This window comes from Eschscholzia californica, unplaced genomic scaffold, assembly GCF_041429995.1.
Source record: "Eschscholzia californica isolate CP2 unplaced genomic scaffold, dmEscCali1.0.p SCAF_1, whole genome shotgun sequence".
NCBI classification, from domain to species: Eukaryota; Viridiplantae; Streptophyta; class Magnoliopsida; order Ranunculales; family Papaveraceae; genus Eschscholzia; species Eschscholzia californica.
In genome coordinates, this window is record NW_028238198.1 from 51,627,459 (window position 1) to 51,644,007 (window position 16,549).

General features: G+C 36.5%; 3 protein-coding genes and 1 pseudogene across 3 annotated transcripts; 1 reads left to right on the forward strand and 3 right to left on the reverse strand.

The window, feature by feature from the left end:
* The first annotated feature begins 734 nt into the window (after positions 1-734).
* Positions 735-3,911, forward strand: LOC147567498 (putative carboxylesterase 11). Its single transcript, XM_086654120.1, has 2 exons — positions 735-2,134; positions 3,172-3,911. The coding sequence occupies exons 1-2, from the start codon at positions 1,242-1,244 to the stop codon at positions 3,707-3,709; spliced, it is 1,431 nt and encodes a 476-aa protein (XP_086510246.1). The 5' UTR covers positions 735-1,241; the 3' UTR covers positions 3,710-3,911.
* Positions 3,912-4,712: 801 nt separating this feature from the next.
* On the reverse strand, positions 4,713-8,994 carry LOC147567499 (26S proteasome non-ATPase regulatory subunit 6 homolog). The gene is made up of 8 exons (XM_086654121.1): positions 8,557-8,994; positions 8,348-8,462; positions 6,955-7,045; positions 6,702-6,847; positions 6,394-6,613; positions 5,455-5,563; positions 5,174-5,342; positions 4,713-5,059 (listed from the first exon to the last, which is right to left on the reverse strand). Exons 1-8 carry the CDS (start codon positions 8,690-8,692, stop codon positions 4,885-4,887), a joined length of 1,161 nt encoding a protein of 386 aa, XP_086510247.1. The 5' UTR covers positions 8,693-8,994; the 3' UTR covers positions 4,713-4,884.
* A 1,297-nt stretch (positions 8,995-10,291) lies between these two features.
* Positions 10,292-10,924, reverse strand: LOC147567500 (uncharacterized). Its single transcript, XM_086657430.1, has one exon. It carries the CDS (start codon positions 10,922-10,924, stop codon positions 10,292-10,294), a length of 633 nt encoding a protein of 210 aa, XP_086513556.1.
* A 66-nt stretch (positions 10,925-10,990) lies between these two features.
* LOC147567501 (protein FAR1-RELATED SEQUENCE 5-like) lies at positions 10,991-13,173 on the reverse strand (annotated as a pseudogene).
* Between the last annotated feature and the right edge of the window lie 3,376 nt (positions 13,174-16,549).

The following is a 16,549-nucleotide window of genomic DNA, read 5'->3' on the forward strand; positions in this document are numbered from 1 at the left end:
TCCAATGGGGAGCGGTCCCGGGCCCTTAAATTTAAAGTTTCTTTAAGTTTTTTTATTCAAGTTTTTTAAGTTTAAGTTTTTTAATTCAAGTTTTTTAAGTTTAAGTTTTTTTATTTAAGTTTTTTATGTTTTTAAATTAATGAGTTATTTTATTTATTTTTATTTTGTTTTTACAAAAAAAAGAAAAGAAAAAAAAAAATAATCCCACCGTTGGATGTGATCCAACGGTGGGATTTGCTCCCCAATGTGACCGTTGGGGAGCAAAGGGCCGGCCCCTAATAAGGGGCCGCCCCTTATTTGGCTCAGCCCTCCGCCCGGGACCGGCTGGAGTCCAATGGGGAGGATGGGGTGTCCCGGGCCGCCCGGGACCCCTCCCCATTGGATTTGCTCTCGTCTGCATCTTCCAACAAAAAAGTACTCCTAAAAATTACTACTGTCCTTTATTTGTCTTGATTGGTCGGTGGACAAAGATCGGCACGTTAAAGTCCGTGAACATAGTACTGTTGTTGTATCATTAATGTCCTCTTAACCATCTCCGGATACTACTGTCATCCTCTATTTACTCCCCCAATCCATCCTTATCGACCGTCCATTCCCAAATGATAAACAATCAAACTAACGGCTTAGATCGTCAGATAAGTTGAAAAACTTTCACACCGTCAGATCTTAAGGACGACAAGATCAAATAAAAAGGTGTACACTAAATGAGACACTTTTATCTCACACACTCCATTATAATCCTACCTGGTAAAAAGGTGTACACTAATACGACTAAAAAATACTTGTATGCGTATCACGCACCCACGCCACGACCTGATGAGAATTTTATAGGCGCCCTCAATATCTGTTAAAGCCGCCCTATAGATGTGTCAAAAGCGCCTCCCTCGTAGCAAATTCGAGGGAGACTTTGTCAAGGAAGGAGGCGCCTTTGAAACTTATCAGTGGCGCTTATAAATCTTCCCACTACCTAATTGCTAAGTAATTCCTTTCTCTCTATATATTCCTCTCCTTAATAAGGCATTCCAAATTGAATCAAACTTTCTCTCTCTAGAATTCTCAGACGCCATTGAAATTTTGAATTGAATAAGTCATCGTTTATTCATTTCAAATTTTCAATCAACATTTTTTCAAATAAAGGTGCCCCCTTATAACTTCTTTCTTGGTCTGCCATGAATTCACCTTGAGGGATTCAAGAGTGAGAAAGTTTTAGAGAGAGAGAAAAGGAAGTGGGAGAAGGAGATATGCCTAGCGTGACTGTAAAAATTTACAGCGTCTTCTTTAAATTTCTTCTAAAACAGAGATTACAGAATCGAATTCAAATGCCTATTGATGATACCAACAACAATAATAATAATAATAATAAACCATTTGGCGTCACATCTCGACCTGAAGAATCTGTTGTTGCTGCTAACCCTAGTTTCACAGAAGGGGTTGCTACTAAAGATATTCACATTGATACTTTAACCTCTTTATCAGTTAGAATTTTCTTACCTGAAACTTGTCTCTCTGATTCAAAATCCCAATCTTCTAGGGTTAGGGTTAAAAATTCTTCTTCTACACAGTCGTCATCCAATCCCAATTCAAGATCTTCTTCACCTTCTGAATCCAATCATTCTCTTCGACGTAACAGCTATGGTCCTTCCTCTGTAATAAACCCTAAAGGTGCTTCTTCAGTGGACCAGCCTCGAAGGAGCAGTTATGGTGGCAATATTAGTTCAGAAGGTTTAAATTTGATGAAACAAGAAGGTGTTTATAGAGGGTATTCTCCATTAATAGAGAATAAAAATCAGATCTTTAGAAAATTGCCTGTAGTTTTACAATTTCATGGAGGTGGGTTTGTTTCAGGAAGTAATGATTCAGTGGCTAATGATTTCTTTTGTAGACGAATTGCGAAATTGTGTGATGTGATTGTAATTGCAGTTGGGTATAGACTTGCACCAGAGAATAGGTATCCAGCTGCTTTTGATGATGGATTAAAGGTGTTGAATTGGTTAAGAAAGGAAGCAAATTTAGCAGAATGTAGTAAATCACTTGGCACTACTAGGATTGGATCAGATGTTCAGAGACATATTGTTGATGCATTTGGGGCATCAATGGTGGAACCTTGGTTGGCTGCTCATGGAGATCCCTCCAGGTTAGATTTATAATCTTCTTCAATCACCATTGAGTAAAATTTGAAGTTTTTCTTTTAGGTTTCTTTCAATTACAACTTGCCGCTTTTAGCTTGTTTATGACTTAGTAACTAGATCATCCTACACAATTGTTGCCATTTCTTGAGAAAACCTACTCTGAATCTCGAATCTTAGTAATTTTTTAAACCTTTTTATCAATGTTAATATCACTTTGATTAGCTCTGAACATTTACTTATTGATGAATTAGTTGCTTTGAAGTTCATGTAGTCAACTTCCGTATACTTGCCTTGTTCGTCCATTGTTCTTAAAGCATTCTTTGTGGCCCTATATTCGACTTGGTATCTTTGCAGATGACACCAATAAAGGGTTTCCGTTTCAATTATTTGATGGTTCGTTTTGGTTTTTGTGGGGTCGTCAGATCCAATCTCTTTCGCATTTATTTTAATTTTTGTCGTATCCACACAGCATAGCATAATAAATATTCTGATTCTAAACTCAACACTAGATTACTCGGGTTTTTAGTGCAGCTAGAATCTTCTACACATTTGGATGAATACGATGTCTAAGTTGCATAAGAACCTACAGGTGGCACCTCAGCAATATTTTCTGTAGAATCCTAGTTTGGACATGTATTAACTGTGATAGATTCTTCCCGTGTAACTTCGTTCCAAAAATGGCAAGAGGCAAAAAATTGGTGGTGTCTGTATGTGCGTGTTCATGTCTTCTTTGCCTCTGACCCGTATGCTATAGTAAAATAGTGAAATTTGTGTAAATTTCATCTATATGCAGATTCTGTAGTTTTATTTATCATATTGGACTCTTGCATTTCATTGTTCAAATCTCAATATGTAAAATTGAATGAACACTTGTGTAATTTTTGTTAAACAATAAGTACCACCAGCCCATCTTCGCTTCAACAATCATGGGATACATTATATATAATCTTGCCCTATATTTATTGTTAAGTTTGTATCAATTAGGATCTGAACATTTAAACATGTACGTAACCTATTACATGGTTTTGTGTTGTCGAAATAGATGTGTTCTTCTTGGAGTTAGCTCTGGTGCAAACATTGCAGACTATGTAGCCCGAAAGGCAGTCGAAGCAGGCAAGCTTCTGGATCCTGTCAAAGTAGTAGCCCAAGTTTTGATGTACCCTTTCTTTATGGGCAGTGTCCCAACTCATTCAGAGATCAAACTAGCAAACTCTTACTTCTATGACAAAGCAATGTGCATACTTGCATGGAAACTATTCTTACCCGAGGAAGAGTTCAGCCTAGATCATCCAGCAGCAAACCCTCTCATCCCTGGTAGAAATCCTCCACTAAAGTTAATGCCTCCAACACTGACAATAGTGGCAGAGCATGACTGGATGAGAGATCGTGCTATCGCCTATTCGGAAGAGCTTCGAAAGGTAAATGTAGATGCACCTGTTCTTGAGTATAAGGATGCCGTTCATGAATTTGCAACCCTTGATTTGCTCCTTAAGACACCACAGGCTCAAGCTTGTGCAGAAGATATTGCTATTTGGGTAAAGAAGTTTATCTCTCTTCGAGGGCATGAATTCTCGTACTAAGTATTTTTTTCAAAGTTCAAACTAGGCCGTCTTGTGATGTGAGGTCAGTTGATTCTCTTCTGTCTGTAAGATATGGAAGTCTTTATATTAGTAGCATTGCCAAACTATGAAAGACATTTTCACCTTTTTTTTTTCTTTTTCTGTAAGATATGAAGATGTAATCTTTGTTGTGAAATAGTGAATTTACTTGAACAAAAACAAATTCTTTTATTTTTGCTCAGAGATCTTTACGAACACATTTCTTTTAACTGAGGCTATACACAAAACAAGATGCGAGTTGCTTGATTACAGTACAAGATAACCAAGTTGCTTGATTACAGTAAGATAACCAATGCAGGTTTCTCGCTCTTGGGTTTTTAATAGAGTATCATGTCATTTCCTACCATCAAGGGTATTGAGAAAGACAAAAGTGACAGAAGGAAAATAAACTAGAAAAGGGTATTTGTTAGGGTATTTGTTCTGATTCACTCTCCCTCCATGAGATGTCATTGGAGTTGAGTTATCCCAAACAGAGTATCTACGCAAGTCCTAAACTCCGTCATCTTACAATACACGTCTCCCTTACCATTTAGGCCTTGGTGCAACATAAATGAAGCCTTTGATCTTTGCTTAAACTGATTTCTGAGTACATTTTTATAGAAGTGGGACCGCATCTCAAGTAAGCATCTCTTTCAACTCTCGAAGACTTGTAAAACTGCAAATATTTGTTCGTTCCCAACCCCCCGAAGAAGAACAAAACCTTTATAAATTGAGCACATTCAGGGCTAAGGGCTACAAAAGAGTGCAAATTTAGCAAGTACCGAAGTCTTCTGGATGCGCTAACAATGTGTCTACTCCGGGTGATAACGGTGCCCAATTACCAATACTCTCCCAAGAAAATGAAATAAAAATTTGGACAATCATTTGACCAACTTCAGGTGAACCCGCTGCAGATTAGCTTACAATGCAGCCAACACAGTTGAACCTCACAACAAAATACTTGTTAACACAAGTTGGATTGTTATTGTTGAGGAAGTTAAAATGTTAAGTTTTACTAAAAAAAAATAAATATCTTAACAAAAGCGATAGTCATAAAACAAACAACCAAACATGACATCATAACCAGTTCGCAATTTGGTCTATCATATGAAAGGCTAGCTATCGGGCCTGCTCGTTTTTTTGCTTCAGTAACTGTCTCACAGATCGATCACACGAGATAACTTCTGAATTCTGTTTAACAAGAAGTCTCCTTGCTTGATAGTTGCTTGGTATAGAGCATTCTTTGCATCAGGCCTGTTTGTTTCTAAAACCCCAGCAACTTTGTCGATTTTGCAGTGTAGTTTCCCAGCAGCAATAAAACGAGATAGCTCCCTTCAGTACACACAATAGAAATGTCAGAGACCCAATTCTCTGAAATCGGAGCACAGTTTAACAACTAAATAACTAACAAGTAAGCACTTTTGAAGTATACGGTGGAAAACTTACAGATCAATGAAGTTGACTGTCACTCCAAAAGCAGTTGCCATCGCTTCCATGGTTACACTCTTGTATGATTCCAAAAATTGGGAGTACACAACTACTCGAACTTCCCTCATATAATATCGGAAATGAGGATTTAAATAACGGTCCAACTTTATTTGCTCCGTCAAACCAGCTGAGGAAATCATAAAGACATGGATTTATTACTAAAAATTGAACAGATATAATTGTTGATACAGTATAGAGGAAGAACAGAGTTATAACCTAGTTCTTAATAGTGCACTTACCAAACGCTAAGAAGAAAGACTTGTATTGGCAATCATAAAGAGAGTTCATAAATTCTGCGAGATGTGGAATTTTCGCAATCACCGTCAGGATTTCTGGAGCGTCCACAACCTGTCATGTATAACCATGAGAAGACTGATACTAATACATAATGAGACAAGTACTGTACAGCTTCCAGTAGTCCTAGATTGGGTAAAGTTTCTCATAATTGGAATTTGCAGCTTCAGGTTACTCCTTCCTCAGTTATTCCTTGTATTTGGGTTGCTCCTCCTCCAGGTACTGTTTTGATAAATACAGATGGTTCTTATAGTAGTGATCAGGCTGGTTTTGGTTGTGTGCTTAGAGATTATACAGGTCAAGTCATCATTGGTGTTCAAGGTGGTGCTCAGCCTGTTAATGTTCTTCATCATGAGCTTCAGGCCATTAATGAAGGGCTCATTACTGCTTTGTCTCATGGTTTTGAGAATGTGATTGTTGCCACTGATTCAAAGAATGCTTGTGATCTGTTAAACAGTGCAGATGCTATTCCTCCTTGGCAATCCTTAAGTGTGTTTAGAAGCATCAAGAGTAATATGACTAAATTTAGATCTTGCAGCATTGAGCATGTATTCAGGGAGATTAACCAGCTTGCGGATTTGTTATCCAAGGCTACACATACAGTGGGAGTTGGCTACCTTGCAGCTAGTGAGCTTAGTGATGCTATGCAGTGTGTGGCTGGTGATGATAGGCTGGGTCTTATTAGGCTTAGGCTGAAGTGATTGGGGTTTTTTTGTGTGTTTTTTCCACTTAGTCTTGTTTTTATGTCTGTTATTTACTCTTGGGCTTTTGTATGGGCTGGGGTTTTTGTTGATGGCTTTTTGTCTTTTTTCTTCTCTTTGTTTGGTTTCAGGTTTTCCTTAAACCTGCTGATTAATGCAAAAAAAAAAAAAAAAACTGATTACCTTTTGTTTTAGCGAAACTCTGTCCAAAGATATGATGCTAGTAAGGACAGTGTAGAAGATGAAGGTGTCATAGGGGAAAAGATCATAAGTTGTGAAAGTAGAGATAGAATCAAGAAATAGGTCAGCAGCTTTCTTGAAGTTTCTTGTGGACATGCAAAACAAGCCTTCATACACCTTCAACCGATTCTTCCTCTCCCAATCTCCTCCTTCGTCAAACAACCTGTCAGCAGTATAAGATCAATTAAGGCACGTTTTGGTTGATGCTTCATTCTCAAAATAACATTATGTCAAGACAGTTTTGATTTTACTTTTTCGCTTTATCGATGCTTTTTGAGATGAGATCGAAATCCATATAGAAAAAGCCAAGCTGTAGGGTATAAAACACTAAATCCATCTTTTGGCCCACAGCTACTGTTTTGCTTTCTGTTACCTTAAGCTGCTCCAATGCTTTTTCCTGGATGTTTATAACAAAATTAGCTAGCCAGATTTAATTCATGTATCAAAAAGGAACTTAAGTTAACCAGTAAAGTGTCTGGATGCATTATAGAAAGCTACACATACCTTGTCACTAATTCGAATGAAAAATAAGGATTTAGCTAAATGAGCTTCTCGAACTTCACTCTCACCCAAGTTTTCTTCAGCATCAGCAATTCTACGGTTCAATTAGAATATCGTCATTAGTATAATGAAAGGACACCTTAACTTAACTACACAAACACCACCAAAGACCTAATAGAGCTTGAAATTAGACGGAAGTACTTGGCAGTCATATATCAAGAATATAGGCAATGAGCAAGACTCTATAGACCATCTATCCAACGTCTATGCTAACATTGAAATGAAAGAATCAAGAGATTCACAAAAATGTTTGATGACTTTTGCAGGCATAGATAATAGATGACAATCGCAGTACTCAAATAAAAGCATCCATGAAAACCAAATGGCAAGTCTCATAATAAGTAATGAAAAAAATTTTACAGGAGTAAGTTCTTAGCTTGCTCTATGCATATATAACGGTATTGGTTGTCCTTTGCTTAAGCGAATGTTATAGTATCATAAAATAATTACTCTTGTATAGTTGTATTTTAGTGTTCCTCAACAACTGCTTTGAATATAACAGCCATTCCAGTGATCTTTTGGGTCTTTCTCTTTTAGTTTTTCTCATGATTTTGTTGAAGTTTGTAACATGCTAACATAAAAACTACAGTTCATCATTTCCACCCACAAACCCATCCCCCACCAACCCAACTAATTTAACTTCTATCTCAGAATATTGTTGTTAGGGTAATGAAACGACAACCCGATTGCACAAAATCACCGAAGACCTAATAGTGCGTGGCATTTAGAAATAGTACGTCGCAGTCATATATAAAGAATATACGCAATGAGCAAGACTCGATAGACCATATATCCCACCTTCTATGCTAGCCTAGAAATAATGAATCAAGAGATCGACAAAAATGTTCGACGACAATAGTAAAATTTAAATAAAACCATCCATGTAAACCAAGCGGAAAGTATGAGATTAAGTAATCAAGGAAATTCTTGGCTTGCTCTCTGTATATATAAAGATATCGGTTGCTCTTCGCCTCTTCGTGTAAGAGATGTTATAATATAATCATTCCTATATTTTCATGTTCCTCTAGAAGTTGCTTCTGCTATAAGCCCTAGTCTAGTGATCTTCAAGGCTTTAGTTTATCTCCTCTTTGATTTTGCTACGTTTTTGTAATTTCTACCATCAAGTACCCTTTTCCCACCAATCCAACTAATTTAACTTCTACTAACCCAAGTATGCCCTAAGTCCCTAACTCCACACGAATGGAAAAGTCTGGAAATTTTGAAGTTGTATAAATCATAACAAGAAAACAAATACAGTGAATATCAATATTCCATATACATAATTTGAGGATACAAGATTTAATTAAGATCAGATTAGGTCAAAAACGAAACTCACTTTTCATCAAGTTTCTTGAGTTCTTCCTCGTTTTTAGAACGCATCGAACTAAGAACGACCGGATCCAACACCAAGACTGAACTTGCAGCTAGGGTTTCATAAAGGGGAGCCATGTCTGCAAAAAGAAGAGATCGATACCATAAAGATTAGTATAAACACGGTTAGAATGAGAGATCAAACAATGGGGAGATTTTCTTTTTTGAGTTTACCATCGGCTTTAACGGATTTGAGGACTTCTTCTCTGAGATGAACTTTCTCGATGTCTTGAACGTCTGGGTGAGTGAGAAGGAATAGTTTGTTAGCAAGTATCAGATGTGGTTCTTGAATCCCTTCTTGGCCTTCCATGATTCCTCCTGCAATTCTCTCTCGATCTTCCTCTCTCTAAAAATCCTCTCACTTCCTCTTCTAAGCTGTTTCTTGCTGAGAAGGACAAAGAAGTTCTTTCTTGTATAACCTTTAGGGCGCGTTTGGTTATGTAGACTTGGACGACCACTATTGGACTCACCCGTTCAATATAGGCAGACTTTTTCTTTTCTCTTTTTTTAATGTGAACTTCGAGTGTGTTTATCGGCCAAAATTTTAAATGGAGAGAGAAAGGTTACATCCGCTAAAAGCATCTCCAACCGGACACTCAATCTCTAACATTTAAAATTTTAAATGGAGAGAGAAAGGTTACATCCGCTAAAAGCATCTCCAACCGGACACTCAATCTCTAACATTTAAAGGGCAGCACTTTGGTGGAAGCTAAATAGTTTTCGGGGTTTGAAATTCTAAAGGGAATAGGTAAAATTTTGAAATTTTTCCGAAGAAACATATTTTATGGGGAATATATTTTACCTCTCTCTCTCCCCACCTCACCTCTCTCTCTCCCCACCACTCTCTTTGTCTTCTCCGACCAGGTCGCCGGTCTGAAAATTTTCCGACCGGCGACCTAGAAAGACTAAAAAAAAAATTCACTCTCTCTCTAGAAACTCCAGCGAAGGGAAACCCCTTCGCCGGAGTTCCGATCTGTTCTTCAACAGACCAGATCGGGACTGTTCTTCAACAGACCAGATCGGGACTGTTCTTCAACAGACCAGATCGGGATTGTTCTTCAACAGGCCAGATCGGGACTGTTCTTCAACAAACCGGAACTCCGGGGAAGGGAAACCCCTATGCCGGAGTTTCTAGAGAGAGAGAGATAGTGAATTTTTTTTTGTTATCTTTCCAAGTCGGACCGGAAAATTTTCCGGCCGGTGACTTGGTCGGAGAAGATAGAGAGAGTGGTGGGGAGAGAGAGGAGGGGTGGGGAGAGAGAGGTGAGGTGGGGAGAGTGAGAGGTAAAAAATATTCCCAATAAAATAAAATTGTCAAACAAATTGACCAATTTTTGACCAAGTCTTCACAACCCGGAAACTATTTTGCTTTCCCCAAAGCGCTGACCCATTTAAAGTGCCACATATGACTTCTTAGAGTTTTTGTTAAAAAATCATCTCAAATGGAATACTTTGTTAGACACTCTATTATGAGGTGGACACATTTATTCACGGTGTGAGCTCGAGCTCTGGTTGGATTGTAACATAATCTCCACGTCCACGTTTACTTTCTCCTTAAATCAAGGCAACTAATAACCAACGTGTATTAGTTATGGAAGGACAACTTGCATTTACTTTAGGGTAATATTAATCCACTAGAATAAGCCTTGTGAAGCTAATTATTTACTGTTATTGCCATTCATTAATTCCGTGGCACAAAACACAAGCCTCACTTCCCATGAATCAGAGAAGACTTCTAATTCTAATTCAATAAAACAGTAGTATAATTATTGAACAAATTAATTAGCATACTTCTAAAGGTAATGATATAATTGTAAAATTCTTGTAAGCATAACAAAATAATAGTAAAATTTATGAATCTTAAAATACTTGTAAACATAACAAAATAATAATAAAATTTTTGAGAAAATTAATCAGCTACTAAAGAATTCCATGTTTCGCTTTTGGGTCCAATCCAATGTGGCCATTCAATTGCACAAGGTAGACAATATCGAGACCAACCTTTATATATTTGTGGAATTGGAGCATTTTCTTTTAAAATTGTCTTGACAAAGTGATTTTGCCTCTCAGATATTACAATTGCAATAATCTTTGGCTCTTCTGGGACACCGCCCCTAAGCGGTGGATACGTTATATTTTGAGTTTCTGATAGCACACACAAAACACAATTGAAAGTGGTAGCAAATAAACAACCCATATCAGGTAAAGTAAAATAATTTCCCTTACCACAATATTCTTCATAATAGTCAAGTACTTTTCTAATATATATGTATCGATCAACACCCAAATGCTCAGAAAATAAAATTTCACTTTCTTTTAACGTTTCAACCATTTTCTTGCGAACAGTTACCCAACCATCTTCTTTGTCCAAACCTAAAAGTTCTGCACAACATCTGTATCCACAATGACCATCACCTAAAACATCTTCTAACCTTTCGATCACATGTTGTTTAACCTTTACACCCAATTCGGATAATAAACTCTCTAACACCCATTCATCAGACATATCTTTTAACGTGAAATCTTGACTAACATAACCCATCTTCTTTGTATTTTGGTTATGACAACTTAATAATTGGTCAGAATAAAGAGATATTATATCCATGTCTCATTGTGAGGTGTTGTCTTCAATTTCATGTGAAAGGTTCTCGTTGAGGTCCGGTAAGAGATTTTTTTTTTTCTTCTTATTAACTGAATAAGCATCAACCATGCAGGGACCCTTCAAATAATCAAGATAGTTAGTAAATTTCAGAAAATTTCTTTCAAATTACGTGTAACTTAAAATTATTATTACCTGACTCAGTAGAATGCCGCTGCTGGTACTAGAAATTATGTGTTTATCATTACCACTGTGATACAAAATACAATTTTTAAGTTAGCAAGATTTTTTATTGCCTCTAGTAAAATTTACACTATCTTATCTTAATTAATACCTGGTTTGGTGTTGTAATACTGTCGACTTTTCTCCTTTTGTATTATGAGGAATCTTCTTTGTTGTTGTGTGCATGTCTTTTGAGCTACAAAAATTCCGAATAAAAATTATCAATATTTTAATACACTATGACAAGATAAATACTTTATTAGAGACCATAAATTAACATTACCTCCTTGTATCTCTTTTAGATTTTTTGTTACAGTTTGAACAACATTCTTCTTCGGTAACTGATCAATCCAAGATTTTATTCTTTTTTTCCGGCCTTTGTGTTTGACAATAGGTGGTTCTAACAATTGTATTTTCTCTTTAGATGAATTGCTAATAATATTTTCTTTAAATATATTAGTCGTCTCATTCTTCATTGCACTTTCAACTTCTTTTAATCAATCCAAGATTTTATTCTTTTTTTCCGGCCTTTGTGTTTGACAATAGGTGGTTCTAACAATTGTATTTTCTCTTTAGATGAATTGCTAATAATATTTTCTTTAAATATATTAGTCGTCTCATTTTTCATTGCACTTTCAACTTCTTTTAATGCATTATGTAAGCTATTAATTGCCACCTTATACAATTCAATAGATGTTGCACCCTTAGCTGCAATATTAATTGCCTCTTGACAAAGTTTAGTATATCTCATAGTAACGGTTTCATTCAAGTCACCTATCACTTCTTTACCTTTTTCATCGATCACCGGTCCATATTTTGCATATTTTGTCCACCTCTTTAGTATGTACTGAATTGGAATATTTTGAACATCTTCAACTAAAAAAATCTTAAGAATATGTCTACATAAATAGCCCGCAAATTCTAAAGTTGACAACTGCAACTTGTAGTCATGTCAAGAGAATCAAAAGTGACCATACGTGTTGCTTGTTTGTGCTCTGGTCCCCATACATGATATCTATTTTTTGTCCCCTCTTTCTTTACCAATTCATGCCGGTATGAAATACCCTCGAAAAGTTGACTTTGAAATTTTTGATAGATGGTTCTTGTGTAAATTTCTGCTGCTTGTTTCTCAATACATATTGAAAATCTCAAAATCCTTATTTTAGGATTGGTTTCGTAGTCTTCGTCGTTTTCTGCTTCTCTTCTAGATAATAATGCTCTTTCATATTCTTTAACAAATTCAGCTAAAGGCAAACTCTTTTTCAAGTAACCATCGAAGAAGGAATTGATACTCTCACTACGTTGAGTTGTATACATTGTTCCGCAAAATATATCCCTTGTATAAACTGATGCCCATTTTTCTTTTTTGTGAAATAGTCTTGTCAACCAATTATTGTTTTCTAAATTTTATCTTTTTAACATTGCTTCCCAATTTGAGTGAAACTCTTCAATTGTCTCGTTTCCATACAAACAATTATTAAAGTCACGAGTAAAACCCTTGTGTTGATTAATAGTATGAGTTAAATTCTTCATTGCATTTCTACATATGCGCCACAAACAATAACGATGTCGAGTACCTGGTAATATCCTCGCAATGGCTCCCCCGATAGCAGACTCTTGATCAGTAAGAATAACTTTTGGTTGTTTACGATTCATTGATCTCATCCATGTTTCCATTACCCAAACAAAAGATTCTTCAGATTCATTATAAAGTAATGCACCACCAAACAATATTGTTTGATAATGATGGTTGATACCAACACTTGGGACAAAAGGCATGCCATACCTATTAGTTCCATATATAGGATCGAAGCAAACGACGTCTCCAAAGTAATGGTAATCCATCCTTGACCTAGCATCAGTCCAAAAGAAATTTGTTACTTGACCTTCTTCATTAACTTGGATTGCATAAAAAAATGATGGATTTTCCATATGTTGACGTTCAAAATAATCAAGTAAAGCTTCTGCATCACCCTTTACATGCTTTTTTTTTCTATTTGCATTAAAGAAATTTCTCGCATCTCTTTCTGTAAATTCAACATTGCGATTGCCCCCAGCTTCACGGATCAGATAATTCATCATCAGATTTGTTTTCATACCTGCCGAACGCATGTTATTTAACAATACTCCTTGACTTTCTGTTATCTTCCTATGTGATCGAAGTTTATGTCTTTTGCTTGGGCTTACAAGATTGTGGTTATGCTTTTCTACAAATTGAGAGACTACCCATTTAGTTTCTTCTCTCTTTCTATACACATCATTGCTTTGCAATCTATTCTTGTCTCAGAACGAATTTTTTTTCTATCTTTGAAATTTTCAGATGTAGTGGAATTAGAAAATCCTTGTAGCGAACAACAATATTTTCGACCTATTATTGTGTTGGTGAGATTAGACTTACAGGTCGAAGACTTTCGAACACTAAATCCCATATTGGATGCATATTGATTGTAGAATTTGTAAGCTTCATCGGGAGATTCAATTTCCATGCCAACATATGGTCGAAATTCATCTATCTCATCTGGAATATCATCATATTCTTTTTCTCGTACATCTCCTTCTAAATCTTCATGTTCTTCGTTGATGTTATCCCTTAATTTACGTTCATCATCTCTCTCACTGTAAATATCATCTTTTTTCTCACTATCAATATTTATATGTTCGGATTCACACTCGTTAATGTTGAGAAGCGCACCTTTTTGTGGAAGCATGTTACGGAAGATGAAATTTTTTTGCTATCGAATACGTTAATTACTTTGAAATCTCGTAAGGAAGAAGATGAAGAGATAAATTTTTTGTATGGTTATAATTTAAAATTATGTTGCAATTTAATGTGTTATTACTTCTTTTATTAAAATTTTTTTCTAAAATAATAGATGAGAAGAAAAAGAAACTCACTAAACTAAAGAAAAATTTCAAAGAAAGTAATTAATATGTTGGCAAAAATTGAAAGGACAAGAAAAGAAAAAAAATAAATAATGATTATGACTAAAGTGAGAAGTTGTGCATATGAATTAGAAGTCTTTTCTTTTAACAAAAAAAAAATAGAATTCGTTTAAGATACATGGGAAGTGAATACGTGAGGCTTGTGTTTTGTGCCACTGAATTAATGAATGGCAATAACAGTAAATAAGTAGCTTCACAAGGCTTATTCTAGTGGATTAATATTACCCTAAAGTAAATGCAAGCTGTCCTTCCATAACTAATACACGCTGGTTATTAGTTGCCTTGATTTAAGGAGAAAGTAAAGGAGGACATGGAGATTATGATACAATCCAATGGCACAGAGAGAGAAACTCTAAAACTGGAATGTCTCTTTGAACTCTCTAAGTGTCACTTTAAAATTTAAAACAATAGAAATCTTTCCTTTTCAACTACCGTTTTCCTATTCAATTTAAGAGTGACATGGGTATTAAGTAAAGAAATATTTTTCTTTTTCTCCATCCCTTGTCCTTTTCTCTCTTTTTATTCATTTTTCTTTATCAAAGTAATATTTTTCTTCCTCCTGTTTTTTTGTTGATTTCTAAGCAAAAATTGTTGATGTTTATTGTTAATGTAGACTTTGTACTCGTATGTTTAGTTTGTTGTATGGATACCATTATAATTCATTTAATGAAATTGTGAGTATTGAGATTTAATACTTACAATAATTACATCAAATTTATTTTGATTAATTATTTGGGGTGTATGATTCTTTTTTTTATTGTCATATTGCGATATAAAGAGCCCCGAATAAAATTTTGCACCGGGCCCTAAATTCTCAGCTACGCCACTGAATGCCGATTGGGGGTCTCTAAAGGATATAGTCCTTCAGTGTGAAGGAGATGTCCTTCTGGAGGAGTGTCCTTCGACCAAGGTGGCAATGCGTATAATTTGTCAGTTAGGATGACGATGACTTTATCCGGAAGATCATCTGGTCCGGTCCAATTAGGGGTCGTAATGCTTAGCTAGAAGCCGCTTACGATTGTGGTTAATTAGTGTTAAACATATGATGTTTGAGATTCCACTTACAACACTAGTTAGATGATTAGTATGTATTAGATACGTACAAAACCCTACAGTCTGCCAACTAGAGGAGGACGATCTGGGTGACAAAGAATTCTGTCCTATGGTTGTCCTCTATCTTTTCCCTTTTTGTTTGGTTTCTTCCTTGTTTTTCAGTTCAGAATCGTCGGGGGCTGCTGATTTACTCATTTTCCTTTCCGCAATTTCTTCTGTAATAGACCTGAATGGTCACACTCTTATTGATGTCTTTTAATTGCGATTTCTTCTGTAATGATGGTGAATAAAATTGTCGTCACTTTCCCATTGTCGTTTGAAGTTTTGTGACTACTGGCTTTCCCTATGCGGGGTTGCACTCGATCTCCCTTTATTGTTTGAACTTTTAATCGTCTGAAATTCTCTAGTCATTGGCCCTCGGTCGTTTTGTCTTCCTTCTGCCTCTATAAACATAACTCGAGTGAGAGGATGACTTCATCGTCTTCCCCATGGCCACCTTGTCGATTAAGAGTGTTGATATCAAAAATTGGTCTTCCGTTAGATTAGCATGAATAAGGGAGTTGATGCATGACAGCCTCCGTTATGTATGATTATTCTGTTATGTTGGGTGTTATTCAGCTTAGTGTTCCTGCTTCCAGCTTTGCTTCCTGCTCTGTTTCTCTTTATTCCAGCTCCTCACTCTTGCTCCTTGCTCCTGCTCCTTGCTCATTGCTCCTTGCTCGAGCTCCTTGCTCTTGCTCCTGTTCGTCTGTTCCCGAGGGGGGAAAAACCTGCAAAGGGTTCGAAAACCGCTCCGACGCTCAAACCAGTCAGGGTGCTCTTTGTAGTGAAAGAATGAATATTGATTGATCCTTTTGGGAGCGAGTTATGAGAACTCTGAGTTTCTTGTGATCTTTTTGGGGTAAAGAGATCATGTCCTGTGAATGACGATGTGGGGGGCCTTTTATAGGCGATATTAGGCCGATTGTGATTAGTGGCGGTGGTGAGGCGGTTGCCGTCAAACCGAGGGAAAAATTTTCTCTCTTGAGTATCTAGGGTTTTTCTTAGAGTCTATCTCGATTCTTTGATAAGTGGAAGTTCCTAAGTTCAAGGATTCTTCGTAGATATCTTGCCGATGTGATAGACTCTGAAGGAGAAGTTTCCTCCTTTAGATACGTGGAGTCCAAACTGACTTAAACACTTCGAGATGTGTAGCCGACTGAAATCTTTCTTGAAGTTTCGGGATTAAGTCGGTAGGTCGCTTGGCGCTGCTGCCTCCTGGTGGGCCTAAAAATAGGTCTATTCCCGCAAGTATACGGGGTCAAGTTATAGTATTTATAATAAGATCGTGTATCGTCCCAAGAGATAGGT